Here is a 16,112-nt window from a genome sequence, read left to right as displayed (position 1 = left end):
TGATTCAGTTTCCGTTTTTAGATCTCCAGAATGTACTGCATGCAGACTTTAAGCGCGTTCTCCAACTCTTCTCTTGTGTAATCTAAAGATCCTAGGCATTTACTCAACATTTCTGATATGTTAGTCTTCAAATATGTTATTATCAAGGACAAAATAGATCAGAAAAAATTTGCAGATTCGGTATGTAGCTTAGGAACCAGATCCAGGGTTTGCAGGAGGAAAATGGGCTAGATCTGGGAGTTTTAAACACGTTAGATCTTTTCAGTTACTAAAGTTTTATGAACACGCCGTCATAACTTTAGATGCTAGAGAAATAAAGTACATGCACAACCAAGTAGTCAACATGAAGTCGACTATAATATCATCGCTTTTTGTGATTGCAATATCAGTTGCACATGGAGGAAGCGTCCTTTCACGACCAAGTCACAGTCTGGACAAGATTTCCGATGGTAAGCCCTTTAATGAAGCATCCACTTCTGGGGAAAAGGGTCTGGGAGCCGGCGAGACCAAGTCATTGAGAAGTTATAAACGGAAAATAGAACCACTTTCCAAAGGTGTATCCAAGGCACTTAAAAAGACAGGGATGTTGGAAAAACTTGTTGACACTGATGCCGTAAAGGAAATTGACGAATCCGACTCCAAGGAGATTGATACGGAAATTCAAGAGCCAGAGTTGAAAACAGGAGATATCCCGGGCATTACAGAGAGAGTGGCTCACATTAATGCTTCTGTTGCGAAATCTAGCGGCACTGGTGCTAACAAGAAGAAAGTTATAAGGGAGATTACCCCTGGTCTTGTCAAGGATAGAATTGCCAAGTTTGAATCGAGAAATCATGCCACCCACGCTAGCCCAAAGAGAGGAGCTCCAAAGAGGGTACATTTCAAATCTGAATCTGAAACTCCTCCTGAAGCAGCTTCTATTGTTGCTCCTCGTACTGCTGTCGCTGGTAAAGCTGATGGAGGTAGTGGTAGTGAATCTGAGGATAAACCTAAAGATGTCACTAAAACTGCTCCTAAAGTTACTGATCCTGTTACTGGATCTGGAGAAGCCAAGGGTGAGTCATCTACTCCGGAAGATAAGGATAAAGTTCAAACTGATGAAGGTGTTACAGAAGTTAAAAAGGATGTTAGTGCTGTTAAATCTCCTGAACCCGCTGGAGGAGAAGCTCCTGCTCCTAGTCCATCTAGTACTCCCGAAGCTAAAGTATCTTCTGAAGATACTGCTGGAACATCTCCCAAAGCTGAACCTGAACTACCAGAGCCAGAGAAACCTGAAGAACCATCTACTAACAAAGAATCCAAAGATGAACATCCAAAACCAACTAAACCCAAGAAGCAAGTATCTACTGATGAACTATCCGAGTGCAAGAAAAAGGCTCTGGAGCTTTCTAGAGAGGCAGGTGATGGAGTAGACGCATTAAAGGAGGCGCAGGCCAAAATACGCAAATACGTTAGAGAATCTGAGAAGCTCGTTAGACGCGCAAAATCCACAAGGGCTACGAAATTGCTGGACACTGCAAAAGAGTTGCGTGCCGCCTTTTATAAAAAGTTTGAGAAAACCTACCCGGGTCTTGCGGAAATTCATTCCACCTCCCTTGCCATTTCCAATAGACTTGGCAGATTTGAGAAAAAGAAGAATGCAGGTGTTTTAAAATACGAAGTGACTAGTGCGACCAAGACGCTTAAAAAGTTTGATAGTCGCCTTCAGGGGTCTTTGAAGGATACAAGGGATTACACTAAAGTCATGATTGCCAAGGTAAAGGCCGTAACTGACAAGATAAAGAGTGCATGCAAAGCAGATTCAGGGGTTAAGGTTGAAGATGAACAGGTAGAAAAGGAGGCAAGCAGTCCTAAAACTGCAAAAGTCCAAAAGGTAAAACCACAGGAAAAGGAAGCAGAGGTACAAAAAAGGAAATTGGAACCCGCAACAAGGGAAAGCGTAGAGCTACCGAACACCCCTTCAGAGCTCCAAAAGAAACTGAGACAAGACATCTCGGATGCCACTGAAAATATTAAAAAAAGAAAAGGACTAGCAGAAGAGGTCAAGAATGAAATAAAACAACTAAAAGAGCTGGATACAAACTCTGACAAGTCCTTTGACAAGGAAATTGAACGTTTAACAGAACTCAAAAAGAAGGTGAACGAATCCATCCTAAAGACCTTCCCAAAGGTAGGACGAATCTACCGCAACTCCGATAGACTGATTGCGGATATGGATGGAAAGTCTAGCGAAAAAAATGATGAGCTTGTGAAAAAGGTAAAGGAGGCTACCAAGGATGACCAGACCTCCCTCAAGGAACTCGAAGAGGAATATAACGAGTTGGCCGACAATTTTAAGGGGATAAAGGATACAGCTGAGCTTAGTCGCTAGTTAATTATGGGAACTTGATGAGAGCATAAATGATCGCCAAAGCGTGAAAATTGGGAGGAATGTAAAGGGATTGGCCCCAAAAATTGGAACTTGATCGCTCAAAGGGCACACTAATTAATGATTATTTTCCTTTACATGTTTACGGAGGCATCAGAGTCCATTCTGTGAGCATGCTTGCGGAAGATATAGGAAGATTATGGTCAGGCTTCATGTACAATTTCCGTTACGAAAAGTGGTATGTTTGGAGAGTGAGTGTAGAGGTCAAGCCTCCCACTTGGCCCATTAGTAACAGTAATAAGAGTCCTTTCCCAGAGATGCAGATGTAGGGGCATCTTGTGGAGCTTGATTGAGTAGTAGTTGAAGCTTTAGACTGTCATATGGACCAGTATGTGGCTTGCCAATGCACCAAGTTCCTCCTCCAGAAGGATCTGTATAGTAGTAAGCTGAGCCATACTCCATCAGTCTAGGCCATGGTACCCTAAGTTGAGATTCCAAAGCTTCCCTCATTCATACTAGGTCATATTCCTCCCATTTCGAGGTGATCCAAAGTCAAGAATAGGCATCAATGCCGAGAATCTCCTACTCCCTTGGGAGATACTTTCATCCTTGCATGCTTTGGAGATACAGGCCCCGTTTGTTACCTTTGCAACTAGCATGACCACCGTATCCATCTACCAATGATTACAGAGGCTCCCTGCGGTCGCCTATGCTCCTATACTCTGTATACTCGCAAGACTCCTATATTCACTTCGCTCATCCTTTCAGCCACAAGAATCCAGAGTCTCCATCACTCCTATCCTCCCTTCAGTCGGATAGTCGCTCAAGCTCATTGCATTCGCTCTAGTCCCTCATTCTTCGGGACCCATGCCGCCTCTGGCTTACGCCATCGACAGCATTACGCTCACTCCCTGGAAAGAGGGTGCAAGGATGGGCCTGGATGCCATCAGGGCCCAAAAAAGGAGGCGCGAGGAGCTCCAGGGCAAAAATGGCGACTAAATGATGCGTAGAAAATTCCGCGCATAACTGGGGATATTTTTCCTACTATTGGGGGTCTTTTCTTCTCCTTGTCAGCGCATGGAGCCAAAGCAGCGGAGAGTTTGCGATGGTTTTCGCTCATGTTTGCATCCGTGGCCTCATGCACACACCACATATGCAGTTGAAAGCGCAGTTCGACTCCGACGTGGTGTATGCATTGTGTGGTGTGTCACTATACATTTATCGCTCAAATCGCCTTGAAGTTTTAGGGTGAAGAAATTTCTGTCAAGATGATTTCCAAATCCTTTGCTTTTGTTTTCGCATCCATTGCCATTTCGAGCATCCTCGCCGAGGAGGAGAAACCCAAGGCCTCTGGAGCTGTCGTCGACTTCCAGTTGGAGTCCATTGACCACGTCACCATCGACAAGCAGTCCGAGGAGCACATCGTCTACACTGCTCATGAGGGCTATGCAGTTGAGAAGGTCAAGGAAGGCGACTCCGTCATCAAGACCTTTGACTTGAAGGAACAAACCCCAAAGACTGTCGTCAGGCACATCAAGGACAACAAGCCATACGTCGTCATCGCCGTTGAGTCCGCCCTTCACCTCGTTCTCAAGAAGGACGGTGATAAGTGGGTCGAGCTCGAGGTCGCCGAGTTCTACCAGGAGGTCTTGTTCAAGGGCTTCGAGGCCGTCTCCGTTGACTTGGCCGCTGCAGTCTCCGACAAGTTCACCGAGACCACCTTTGGCTCCGGCAAGAAGCACACCTTCAAGGCTCCAGGCAAGCGCGTCCTCAAGGTCGTCGATGGCAAGACTGAGTTGATTGATGGTGACAACGAAGTTGTTCTCGACCTTGAGCTCTTTGTTTCCAGTGACAACAAGGTTGCCAGAGTTGTTTACCTCTACAAGGGCGATGGCAGAATCAAGGAAATCTTCTTGAAACTCGTTGAAAAGGCCTGGAAGAGAGTTGAGGTCAAGGATGCCGCCGAGACTTTGCATGGCATCAACAGCACCTTCCCCGCTGACTACAAGGTCGTATACGATGGCTTCTCCGTCTATGGCGCACTCTTGGCTGTCGCCGCCATTGCATTTTCTACTCTATTTTACTAAGTGACGACATGCTCATAAAATTGTGATCATGTATATACATTTACTATAGTGATTTAGTTAAATGGCTAGTTTAGTGTATTGTGGTGGCTGGAGTGCTGTTTGTATACTCTTGAAAATGTATACAGGGAGCCACCCTGCGAGTGTGATCACAATAACCTTCCATACAAACGATGTGGTGGCAATAAAAACGAAATCAAAGTAGTTCCTCAAAATGAGGATAGAGTAGAAATATACAATGGCTGTGGAAATCATACTAACCACAGTGAGTGGGTGCCATGTGTGCAATTCACTCGCTAAATTTAGCAATTCCAATACAAATAGTGATGTACATGCGATAGCCACCAGTGACAAGAGTGAGTTTTCAAAAAGTATAATGGCACCAAGCATCAATACCCCTCCTTGAAACACCGAAATCCATACCCAAATTAAAAACGTCTTCACCGACATTACACGTCCCGTACGCAGTGTCTGATAGAGTTCTGGAAATAAAAAGACATCAGATTCCTCAATCTCCTGATCTAGAATTAGACAAAAGATCGGTACCATAGTATAATAGGAGGAAAACCCAATCTGTAACCAACCCTGAAAGAATGCAAGGGGCATGTAGAAATACATTGCTGAGAAAATCGCTTGCATTACAGTCAGAATCATTCCTCTGTGTATGATGAAATGAGTAAGCGCGGCAGATCTCTTGTAGCTATTCCTACCATGCCACAATACTATACGTTTAATATACGAAAATTGAGTAATCGAGTAATCCGCACTGAGACTCGCTTGGAGTCCCTCCTTTCCAACTATACCTATACCAACATCAGCCTCCATAATCATTGGTACATCATTGTCTCCATCTCCAATTGCACAAGTCCTCTTTCCACTTAGTTTCAAGAGTCGTACAAGTTCAGCCTTGATGAATGGAGTGCAACGACAGCAAAGCACTGCATGGGCCATGCTCGCAACTTGGATGAAAAAGTTGGGGAATTCCCTAATACTAGTAGAAATTACACCTGTATCTACAATTAAAAGGGTAGAAGTAGGTCCCATTGAAAATATTTGAAGTTGGTTTCTAATCTCCTCAACCGTAGTGTACATTTCACTAGTAATCAAAAACACAGAATGTGTTTTGTCCTTAATTCCAGCAGATATAGCAATACAACGTGCAGTGTCAACCTTATCTCCAGTCAACATCCATATCCTGATTCCAGCATTACGAAGTGCCTCCAATGTACTCCTAACATGTGGCTGTAGCTTATCTCTAACACCAGTTAGTGCAATGAGTATCAGGTCATGTTCAAGTGTAGAGATGGCCTTGCGAATTCTTTCCTGACGATCCTTGATACTCAATCTAGCATCTTCATATCTGGATTGGAATGTGTTGTAATCATTTTCCGACAAAATCTTGTAACCGAAAACCAATGTACGAAGACCCATTCTAGCCATATTATCACATTCCTCACCGAGCCATACAGACCCTCTTGGCTGAAGAAATGGAATCATCACAGACTCTGCTCCCTTGCAAAAAAAGAACTTCATATTTGCATCCTCATCCGATATAATGATTCCCATACGCTTCGTTTCAGAACTAAAGGGAAACATCATTAGAATTTTATATCTAAGGAGCAGATTCCCATTGATTTGCAGGACAATATTAGTTTCATCTCTTTCCTTGAGCTGTATGTTGCACATGCTTGCAAATGAGACCAATGCAATTTCATCTGGAGAAGACGCCTGGTATCCAAGTTTGTCATTTTCATCTGATGTCGGTGTGACATTGTGACAAATTGCCAACGATAGTAATGCCAAACAGAGTTTTGTCTCAATCTCATTCGTCTGGCTGACTTTTACACTAGGAGAATGAATTGCTGATTTTCTTCTGCTCCTTACTTGCGTAGCACCTTCATATTCAGGTGCCTGTAGAGCCTCATCCATGTTTGAAAGTGAATAATTTGCAAAATAATTGTTCACATATTTGTGAATTAGAGGCAAATCATCCACCTGAAACAATGCACGCGCAATATGGATCCTTTCCAAATTAATTATATTTTGTGTCAATGTCCCAGTTTTATCCGTCAACAAATAACTTATTCTACCCAATTCTTCAGGTATCAATGTAGTACGTGGAACAGTTCCAGGTATCTCGCTATCCATTGCAATAGTACGGGAGTAAACGAATTTTGCCAAATCCAAATTTATACGCAAAGATATGGGAATGATAGTGGAAAACAAAAGTAAAAACTTGATAACCCAAATGTACCATTGGCCAACAAATCCATTGGGTATGACCATAGCAAATGAAAGTGCCACCAAAATAGCAAATAAAACTTTTGTCATTAAATTAACTTCCTTATCAAAACATCCCATTTTATATCTAGCTCTTTTCGCATTTAAACAAGCTCTAACTTCCTTCCCTATGTAGATAACCAAGCCATAAATAGTACCAGATGCAACGATGGTATTCATCCATATAGCATTATCAACAGAAACAGGCTCAACTAAAACCTTATAGTTTTCAGTTGAGTAATCCACGCTTTTCCTTTCCTCCAAGCGTTCACACATTTTTACAACGTCCACACCATCTGCATGCTGTGCAAATTCTGTTTCCGTCCTTTTGCTGAGCAAGAGTTTTTCTGCATCAGATTTCTCATCAACCTCTTTATTTTGAGGTTCATTCGGGAAATAAAAGGTCATTTGCCCATTAAAAGAATATATATCTTGTCTTGGAGGTTCTACGCAGCAAACAGCTTGTAAATCTAACATTGACGAAGAACTTTTCAGGGACTGAGTTGTGCATATTGCCCTTTTTAGCTTCCAGTCAGTTTCACCATCTAGCTGATCTGTACGGATAAAACTAGATCCGTTTGCCTCTGAAGTCCTCAATAATATTAAATCTGCGGGGACCCTTTGGTCTTTTCTGAGCTTTATAATAGAACCCAATTGTATATTCTCTGCGTTCACCTCGATTAAACCGTCTTTGCTTAGAATTTCATACTTTTGCGAATTAGCCTCACGATCGCGCAGAAAACGCTTATAGTCATCACTTGCCTCCTTTAAAATAGAAACCGTAAGGACAAGAATAAGCGGTGCAAAGTAGGTTATCGGAGATTCCACACGAAGAATTGGTATGAGTTGAGACAAGGATATAATGAGGTAGAAGAGATTCATAAACACCCTAAAGAATTTGTATTAGTTGTGTATAGAATAGTGTGAGCATGAGGAACGAGTATATATTTGCGAGTTTTAGCATTAACTTCTTTATTCACAAAAGGGAGAAATCATTGGTCAAAGTAACCAATAATTCACACGTTGTACAAGTCAACCCTATAATGTATACTGCATCGTGTATTCAGTATCTGTGAGGAATCATTGAAGTGTAGTAGACTCTTCACTAGATCCTTCTACAAACCGATTAGTCACACCATTCTTAAGGTCCTGTAGCTTACCCTTATATGCTTTCTCATCAATAGGTGTCCATCCATCAGCATTCTTTTCAAAATGCTTACCAAAACTATTTCCAGTATCTTTGAGATAAATGAGAAGCAATGAGTATCCATCCCTGGATGATAATTTTGCGGAGGAAAAGGTTTCGTTTCCAGAAGCCTTCCATATGGGCAGTCCACCGTCAACAACAGAAGTAATCTTAACATTCTTCTTTGGAGAATATGTCTTGGTAGAGACTTCATTAGTGTCAGATCCCAAAATCCCTATCTCTGATTCGTTAGGGCTTGCAAGATCAAGGGTGATAGGAGTAGTACCACCTTGTTTAACCATTTGAGCTTCTGAAAACTCATCACTGGAAGGTACTACAGTAGGATTATCAGTCCGAAGAGTAGCAGAGCCTTGTAAGGAAGACTGATTAGTCACACCACTCCTGAGATCCTTTAGTTTCTTTTCATAATCCTCCTTCTCAATAGATGCCCACCCATAAGCAGTTTTCTCAAAGTACTTCCTTTCAACGTGTCCATCTGTTTGAACATACATACGAACAAGCATAGCATCTTCCTTAGAATGATAAGACGCAAACGTTCCGCGTTGACCAGGTTCAGCTTCCCAAATTACAACTCCATAATGTAAAATCTTTTCAAAGTAGTTTCCATTTTCTGATGTAAATGCTCTGTACTTTAGTTCACCATTATCATTCTTGTAGAGGGTAACCTTATCATCAGCAGACTCCACTGAAAGGTCAAGGACTAGTGGACCCGGTGGATCGAGAGGTTTTGATGGAGTTAGCCGAGTGTTTCTCATACTATCTTCTTTATCCAAGGAAGAGCTAGTGGACACTTTAGGAGGGGCTTCGTTTTTATCAACCTCTGAAGATAGTGGATTTTTATCCTTCAAAAATTTTAATGCCTCCCCGAAAACGTCTAGTAGGTCTTGTTTGGAGGATATTTCACTGGTAATATTATACATAGATCCAAATCTTCCAAACGTATTAAAATTTGCCAATGTAGTCGCCGGTGGTTTAATTCCGTCCTTAGGGTTGGAGGTGGCATTATGTCTACTTGGAATAGAATTATCAGATGAAATGCCAACATTACGTTGTACCTCAGGTTGAATAGTAGTAACTTCAGGTGTATCCTTAGGTTCACTGGACTCTGAGCCATTCTCTTTAGGAGTCTCCGCTTCTCTAGCTTTGAGTTTCTCTACTTGTTTTTTAGTATCCCCCAACATCTTTTTGAATCCCTCTTCGTTAGAGTCGCGCCAAAAACCCTCAGTATCACTGAATTTGTAAATAACGGACCTATTACCTCCTTTAATGGTCTGGATAGTAACCAATGCTGGGACTTCCTTGTAAAAGTATATCAGAGCCTCCACCAAGTTTGATGTTGTACCAATGAACGCACTACCGGACCAGATCTCCTTTCCATTGTACACTAGCTTGGTAGCCTCAGCGCCCTTCTTGGCTGTGAGTTTAAGAACCTTGACGCCATCTTCCTCATCTTCTTCTACATGAAAGAGGGATGCATCTACTTTGGAAAGGAAGGGGTTTAGAAGTTGTTCAGGTTCAGCAGGTTCTGCAGATTCTTGTCCAGTAGCTTCAGGGGAAATTTGTTGACTAACATCCTCTTGTTCACCTGAAGGTTGAGAATCTGAACTGGATGCATCCTGGCTAGTAGACTCCTCTTGAGCAGCTTTCTCAGCTTCTTTAGCTTTAATCGTCTCTACCTGTTTTTTAGTATCCTCCAAGAACTTGTTGAATTGCTTCTCTTCGGAATCATACCAAAACCCTTCAGAGTCACTGAATTTATATACCATAAATTCATTATTTCCTTTTAGTGCCTTGATGGTAACCAATGCTGGAATGTCCTTATAAAAATATATTATAGCCTCCACTAAATTTGATTTATTAAAGAGCGTGCTGCCGGACCATATTTCCTTTTCACCATATGTAACATGAGTTACTGGTTTAGCATCTTTAGGAGTAAGTTGAAGAGCAAAGAGGTTATCTTCCTTTATACCATCTACCTTGAATATGTTCTTATCGACTTTCGAGGCAAGCTTAATCAAATGTTTCTTGAATTCAGCTATCTCCTCTTCTGTATACGTCCGCTCATTACCTTGTCCATCAGCAGTAGCGTCCTCCTCTTCCTCATCATCCTGTTCATCCTCCATTGGAGCCTCTGGCTCTTGAGTTTCCTCATCAGTATCTCCACCATTTCCTTCTTGAGAGGTCTCACTATCTCCCAGTGAAGGTGATGATTCAGTAGAATTTGGCTCTTTTGTGACTGGCTCAGACTCTTTTACAGCTACCAGCTTTGACTCTGACTCTACAACAGGAGACTCTCCCATATCATCAGATTCTGATTCCTTCCCAGGTTCATCATCCTCTGGAGATTCTGCAGGAGCAACTTCTGGCTGTACTTCTTCTACAGGAGTCTCTCCAGAGTCTTCTACCTCATTTGATTTTTCAGAGGTAGATACTTTTGGTTCAGTAGTAGGCTCTATTGGAACCTTAGGCTCTACATGTTGAATTGATGGAGTAGTTACTTCTTGGGGAGGGAGAGTAGACCCTTGAGGTGGGACATCTACATGGTCATCTGTAGATACCCCAACAGGATGTAATGTTTCAGAATGTACCTCATTTCCACTATATTCCATTAACCCTCCCATTACTATATTAACCTTGTCATTAAATCCATCTTCGTCGACTTCATTCCATGCTCCATTTAGCTTCTCAAAATACTTATGCTCCAAATCATCCAAATCCTCCACCTTGATTGCAAGTAGTATGGAGTCTCCCCTTGTGTAAGACTTTACGTCTATACACTTTTGATACTCGTCAGCTTCCCAAACAATCGCTCCAGCATCCACAATAGATCTCACATGACGACCGGTATCTGGAGAATATTTCTTGAGAGTTAGTTCATGTTCTTCCTTATAAGGCAGGTCACCTACATGTACCTTGGTCTGGTCAGGGTTTAAAATATCAAGTTTGCAGGGAGCAATGCGTTGAGGTATAGTAGAGTTACAACCCTCCTTTAGTTTCTTGAGCCTAGCATCATGACCCCTCTCTTTGTAACCCTTCCACTGCGTTCCATCATGGTATCTATATACCTTTCTCTGCTTATGCTTAGAATTCCTGGTAGTAAGTACTGCCAACCTGGGATGTCCATTGTCAAGGTAGATGGTGGCAAGGAGGCACGTCGCATCCTTCTTCCCCGGCCATACCACTTCCTCTCCAAATGTGAGCTTGTTTGCAGTAACACCTTCCTTTGCTAGGAGCCTCAGAACCTTTACACCGTCTGCAACAGACTCCAAGGCGTCAAAGAGAGACTCGTCAACCTTGGATTTGCAATCATGCACAGGAGTATGTTCTTTTGGCTCTTGGGATTCTTTCCTAGGAGTTTCGGCTTCTTGTACATTGAATGTGGAGGCATCCACCTTGCCATCATTTCCACTGTGGCAGAGTCCTACTAGGCACACCGCCCATAGTACTGCAAGAACCTTCATCTCCCCCAGCCATCACTTCTCAAGAGGCCAAGTGATTATTACAAGCTCTACGTTATTATTCCTCTACTCTAATCATCCAGTAGAGGAGGAAGATGATGAAAAAAGAGAGCAAACACTCAAGACCCCATTGAATGGCCAAAGAAGGAGAAATACGATGGATAATCACTTGATATCCAGCTTAATTCCTTATAATACCATCTTTAAATATAATGGTCCGTCTATGCGGATGAGGGAGGAGCAAGGGCCCAGTAACTCCATCCTCACCATGGGAGTAGAATGTTATTTAAACCTTGGATCACCTTAATGGTGTATCAATAGTACTTTAGATGTGAATGGTGGTAGGATAAACTATAATGTGTCCACGGATCTCCTCTATAGCGCTCGCAGAACCACTGGCTGGTTCAAGAGTGAGTACCAACCATAAACTCAGGAACTTTACCAGTACAATGCTGACTAGAACCAACGGCAGAGCCTTGTTGTCCACCTGTACCCCTGCAATGTGTATGATGCTTCCATCAGTAACATTCCTCTGTATGTCAATGGTAACAGCAGGTAGAGAGTTAGCCATTCTGCGCTGCAGCCTAGGAGGGTAACGTAAATTCCCAGATTCTCATCCATCCTCCATGATCGAGTTCCACCTCTACTGTAAAGTCTCAAGGATACTACACAGTTTCTGTCCAGAGCTCTTTAATAGCGGTACATTAGTACCTCCTCCCTTGTGTGAATAAAGAAGCCAATGGTAAAACTCGCTCGCTCATATTCTACAGATAAATAGTACAAACACACTTACCTAAATTGTTCGAACAAAATGAGTGGTAAAAACGTGAAAAGATTATACTTTGTATTTTTTATTCCATTGTATAAAAATATTCTCGGCAAACTCCCACCTTGTATATAGACATAGCGCAGTCCTTGGTATATTCTCCGATTAAATCTGGTCATGAGATAAAAATTCAAGCGATCCTTAAAGGTTATTGGCTTTTGTAGCTGCGATAGGAGCCAATCAGGATCCTTGACGTTTTCGTCCAGATTATTCATCTTGTACCACCCATAACTTTGGACCAAGAATTTAAATGTTCCCTTCCCTTACGGGAGACTGTACCAATCGCCAATTTCCCGGGATCCTTGACCGTTAACGAATTGACAGGCCAACGAGTATACGCGTCCCTCGAGGCCACCAGTTGAGTAATAACCGCGCAATTTTCGCGGATAATATGGAAAATAGCAGACGCTTTAATTTGCGATTAGATGTAAAGATTAACGAGTAGGGAGTGACCACCCGGTGTCGTACAGCGCCGCATACGAGCAAAGGATTGACAAGGCACAAGAGTTTCTTTCTAAAACTTTTGTGACCCTGTTATGTTGAATAGATCCGTATGATTTGTCATAGACTCGAAATTCCAATCTCCACAAAACCTAAAGTAAAAATAATTTTGAAGGCGTGCCAAACTGAGCCAGGGTCTCCATCTATTTTCTCTCCAATTTTTTATGTCATCAATTTTGGTGCCTGTAATTTGGGGTTTGTTGTCATCGTCCAGGTGTGTAGACTCTGAGCTCGACATGCTTCTCCGGTCACCTAGTTGTTGAGCTTCTGGAAGGTCCGAGACTGGAAAGAGTAACGACTATTGTCATCTATCAAACCGCTGGGTTTGACTCATTGTGGCTTATTTTCTCCTATATTCATTCTTCCAGATACCCCTGGTTGTCTGTACCCTTAGAGACCTCCATATGGTCGTATCATCATCTAAAAGTGCGTTAGACGTGTTAAACTTGCTAGGTGGTCTCTTTGTTCTCCGGCCGTGTGAGTTACACCCTCCAAGGGCCCCGGGCGGCGTCTGTCCATTTCTCAAACTGAACGCGAAATGTAGACTTGTATGATTGTACACCTCAAATGTAGATTTTATGGACAGTAAATGGCGCAGCGTTTGCCGCTGTTTCGTCCGGCAGAAGTAGATTTGCTGAAATGATCTTTACAGGCACATTTTGTGCTATAATCGCAATTTTATTGGATATAACGCATGGATTCCAGAGATATAGTCCTATAGAGACTAGAGGAATCCTACGAAATGCAGGAAAACATTATCGCAGTAGACTGGTAAGGAATGGAGATTCCGCGGTCAATCTGGAGGGAAAGTCCTGGTTTCGACTCAGTTCTGGTGAATCACAAGTCCCTGATAGTACGAAGGATGGAGAGACTAACGTCCCTGAGGGTAATGAAAGCCTCAATCTCGCGGCTTCCGAGAATAGACAGGAGAATGTGGCCGAAGAAGGTGATGGAATATCATCCAACACAAATGATGGACTCGATTCAGGCGTTTCCATACCTAACTTAGAGCTCTGTGATGAAGTAGGCACGAGCTTTATGAAGTACGCCCTCAGTATAATCCTGGGAAGAGCCCTGCCAGATGCTAGAGATGGGCTCAAGGTTGTCCACAGAAGGATTCTATGGGCGATGCACGTATGTTTTGTTGCATGATAAACGAAATGTCCAGGCACTAAAACTCGGTGGCTCAACTGCATATAGAAAGTGTGCCAAGGTAGTTGGTGATGTTTTAGGTAACTACCATCCTCACTCTGACAAGTCCGTCTATGACGCTCTCTGCCGTCTATCACAGGATTTTATCATGAGAGTGCCACTGATCGATGGTCACGGTAATTTTGGATCTGCAGATGATCCTCCAGCTGCTATGAGGTATACTGAATGCAGACTCAGCCACTTTAGTGAAAAGTTGATGTTGGAGGATATACACAACAATACAGTAGACTTTGTGCCAAATTTCGACTCTACAGAGGTAAATTTATAGTACAAATTATATCGCATGTAGATGGAACCGACAGCTCTACCGTCTTGCGTACCCTCTCTCTTGATAAATGGCTCTTCTGGAATTGCTGTAGGTCTTGCTACAAACGTTCCTCCACACAATCCACATGAAATAATATCTGCTGCTATTTTAATGGCAAAGTAAGTTTATTATAAAACATCTAGATGAATGCAGGAATGCTGGAAATGTTGACATTGATACACTGCTGGACGTTGTAAAGGGACCAGATTTTCCAACGGGTGGAATAATAAAGACAGGCATGGATGCCCTCAAGAAACTTTACACGACTGGAAAGGGCACTCTATCTATTGAGGCAAAGTTTACATTTGAAGAAAAGTTTGCTTCAAAAGGCACGAAGGAGGTTGTTAATTCATTCGATTCACTTGATGAGCTGTCATTTTCCCCTGGAACGAGAATATCTATCGTTATTACCGAGATCCCATACAATGTTAAAATGACAGACATTATAATGTCAATGACAAAGGCTATAAAAGAAGGGAAGATGCTTGGAATATCAGATATTAGGGATGAGTCTGATCGCAATGGAGTGAGGCTGGTGATCGAACTTAAGAGACAGATTACCACTCCAATTGAAGTTGAGGATATCTTAAAGCAGCTCAAGAGTCAAACAGAGCTCAGTTCATTCTTCAAATGTAACTTTATAGCACTCGACAAAAACGGAACAAAACCCATCCGTTTTACTCTTCATTCATACCTTAAGATTTGGCTCGATTTCCGTGTTGAAACAGTAAAAAGGAGGACAAGATATTTGCTAGAAAAGGCAAAAAACAGTTTGCACCTCACAAGGGGTTTTATTATTGTCATTGATTATATTGATGATATCATAAAGATGATCAAGGAGTGTTCATCTATACAACAGGTTGGTATTTTCAATCTTTATTTTTGCGTTTAGGTCCGTGAAAATTTGGCAAAGCAAGAGTATGGGTCTCTGAGTCCTCAGCAAATAACTGCTGTGCTAAAAATGACCCTTTCTCAGCTGTCTAGGTTAGAACATGACAGATTCTTGCAAGAACAAGAGAAGCTAAACAACATAATATCAAACTATCAAACTCTTTTGCTGGACGATTCTAATATTTATTCCTTGATTGCAAATGAATTAGAGGAAATTCAAAAAAACTACAAGAATTTATACCACTCAAAAAAACGCTATACTAGTATTCTTGTTGGTTCAAAACCTGCCATACACACACTAATGGATGATCAGGCTATTTCAAAACCTCAAGAATCGACGCTAGATTCGTCATTAATTGTAGTAAATAATCATGGGTGGGTACAGAGAATAAAATTGGATAAATCATTTCATATAAGTCAAAAATCACGTTCGATTTACTCTAGTAGAGTTTACGAACCTCCATCAGCTCTTCACTCTTTGAATTCTGAATCAAAGACTGTTTGTTCAAATTTGAAGGTTTTCCATTCGATATGTTATCCGGATGATATGTGTATGGTCGTTTGTAAAAATGGATTTTGCTCGATGTTCCCAGTTGAAAAGCTTCGACTGTGCAAGCGTGGCTATCCTTTGTGGAAGATGTTGTCAATGGATGTTGATGAAGAGATTGTTTTATTGACAACAGTCAATTCTATTAAAGATTATCTAGTTGTTGGATTTGAAGATGGAAACGTTGGCATATACAAGAGTGAATTTATTACTAGAAAGCGAAAGGTGAATGATATGAGAAAGTTGAAACTGTGGAAAAGGGAAAGAGCACCCCCAATATTTGCATTGTTTGGACACTCTTCCAGCAATCTTTTAATAGGTAAGTATTATGTATAGAAAAATCTACGGATAATACATGCGGAATGGTTATTAGCATAAATGGGAGCATGTATTAGCAATGGAATGTCTTCCATACTGCCAAACAGTAAGCT

At 41.9% G+C, this 16,112-nt stretch overlaps 5 protein-coding genes across 5 annotated transcripts; 3 read left to right on the top strand and 2 right to left on the bottom strand.

Annotated features, from left to right (window-relative positions):
* Window positions 1-117: 117 nt before the first annotated feature.
* BEWA_026860 (hypothetical protein) lies at window positions 118-2,371 on the top strand (the record flags this gene model as incomplete). Its single annotated transcript, XM_004829446.1, has 2 exons — window positions 118-180; window positions 266-2,371. The coding sequence occupies 2 exons, from the start codon at window positions 118-120 to the stop codon at window positions 2,369-2,371; spliced, it is 2,169 nt and encodes a 722-aa protein (XP_004829503.1).
* Window positions 2,372-3,572: 1,201 nt separating this feature from the next.
* Window positions 3,573-4,490, top strand: BEWA_026850 (equi merozoite antigen 1). The gene has a single exon (XM_004829445.1). It carries the CDS (start codon window positions 3,637-3,639, stop codon window positions 4,453-4,455), a length of 819 nt encoding a protein of 272 aa, XP_004829502.1. The 5' UTR covers window positions 3,573-3,636; the 3' UTR covers window positions 4,456-4,490.
* Window positions 4,491-4,512: 22 nt separating this feature from the next.
* Window positions 4,513-11,400, bottom strand: BEWA_026840 (uncharacterized protein; the record flags this gene model as incomplete). Its single annotated transcript, XM_004829444.1, has 2 exons — window positions 4,513-7,621; window positions 7,856-11,400. 2 exons carry the CDS (start codon window positions 11,398-11,400, stop codon window positions 4,513-4,515), a joined length of 6,654 nt encoding a protein of 2,217 aa, XP_004829501.1.
* Window positions 11,401-11,801: 401 nt separating this feature from the next.
* BEWA_026830 (phospholipid-transporting ATPase, putative) lies at window positions 11,802-12,438 on the bottom strand (the record flags this gene model as incomplete). The annotated part of the gene is made up of 2 exons (XM_004829443.1): window positions 11,802-11,892; window positions 12,191-12,438. 2 exons carry the CDS (start codon window positions 12,436-12,438, stop codon window positions 11,802-11,804), a joined length of 339 nt encoding a protein of 112 aa, XP_004829500.1.
* Window positions 12,439-13,363: 925 nt separating this feature from the next.
* BEWA_026820 (DNA gyrase subunit A, putative) lies at window positions 13,364-16,017 on the top strand (the record flags this gene model as incomplete). Its single annotated transcript, XM_004829442.1, has 5 exons — window positions 13,364-13,858; window positions 13,893-14,192; window positions 14,226-14,362; window positions 14,397-15,102; window positions 15,136-16,017. The coding sequence occupies 5 exons, from the start codon at window positions 13,364-13,366 to the stop codon at window positions 16,015-16,017; spliced, it is 2,520 nt and encodes an 839-aa protein (XP_004829499.1).
* Between the last annotated feature and the right edge of the window lie 95 nt (window positions 16,018-16,112).

This window comes from Theileria equi, chromosome 1, assembly GCF_000342415.1.
Source record: "Theileria equi strain WA chromosome 1, complete sequence".
Classification (NCBI taxonomy): Eukaryota; Apicomplexa; class Aconoidasida; order Piroplasmida; family Theileriidae; genus Theileria; species Theileria equi.
This window is presented reverse-complemented; position numbering and strand designations above follow the sequence as displayed.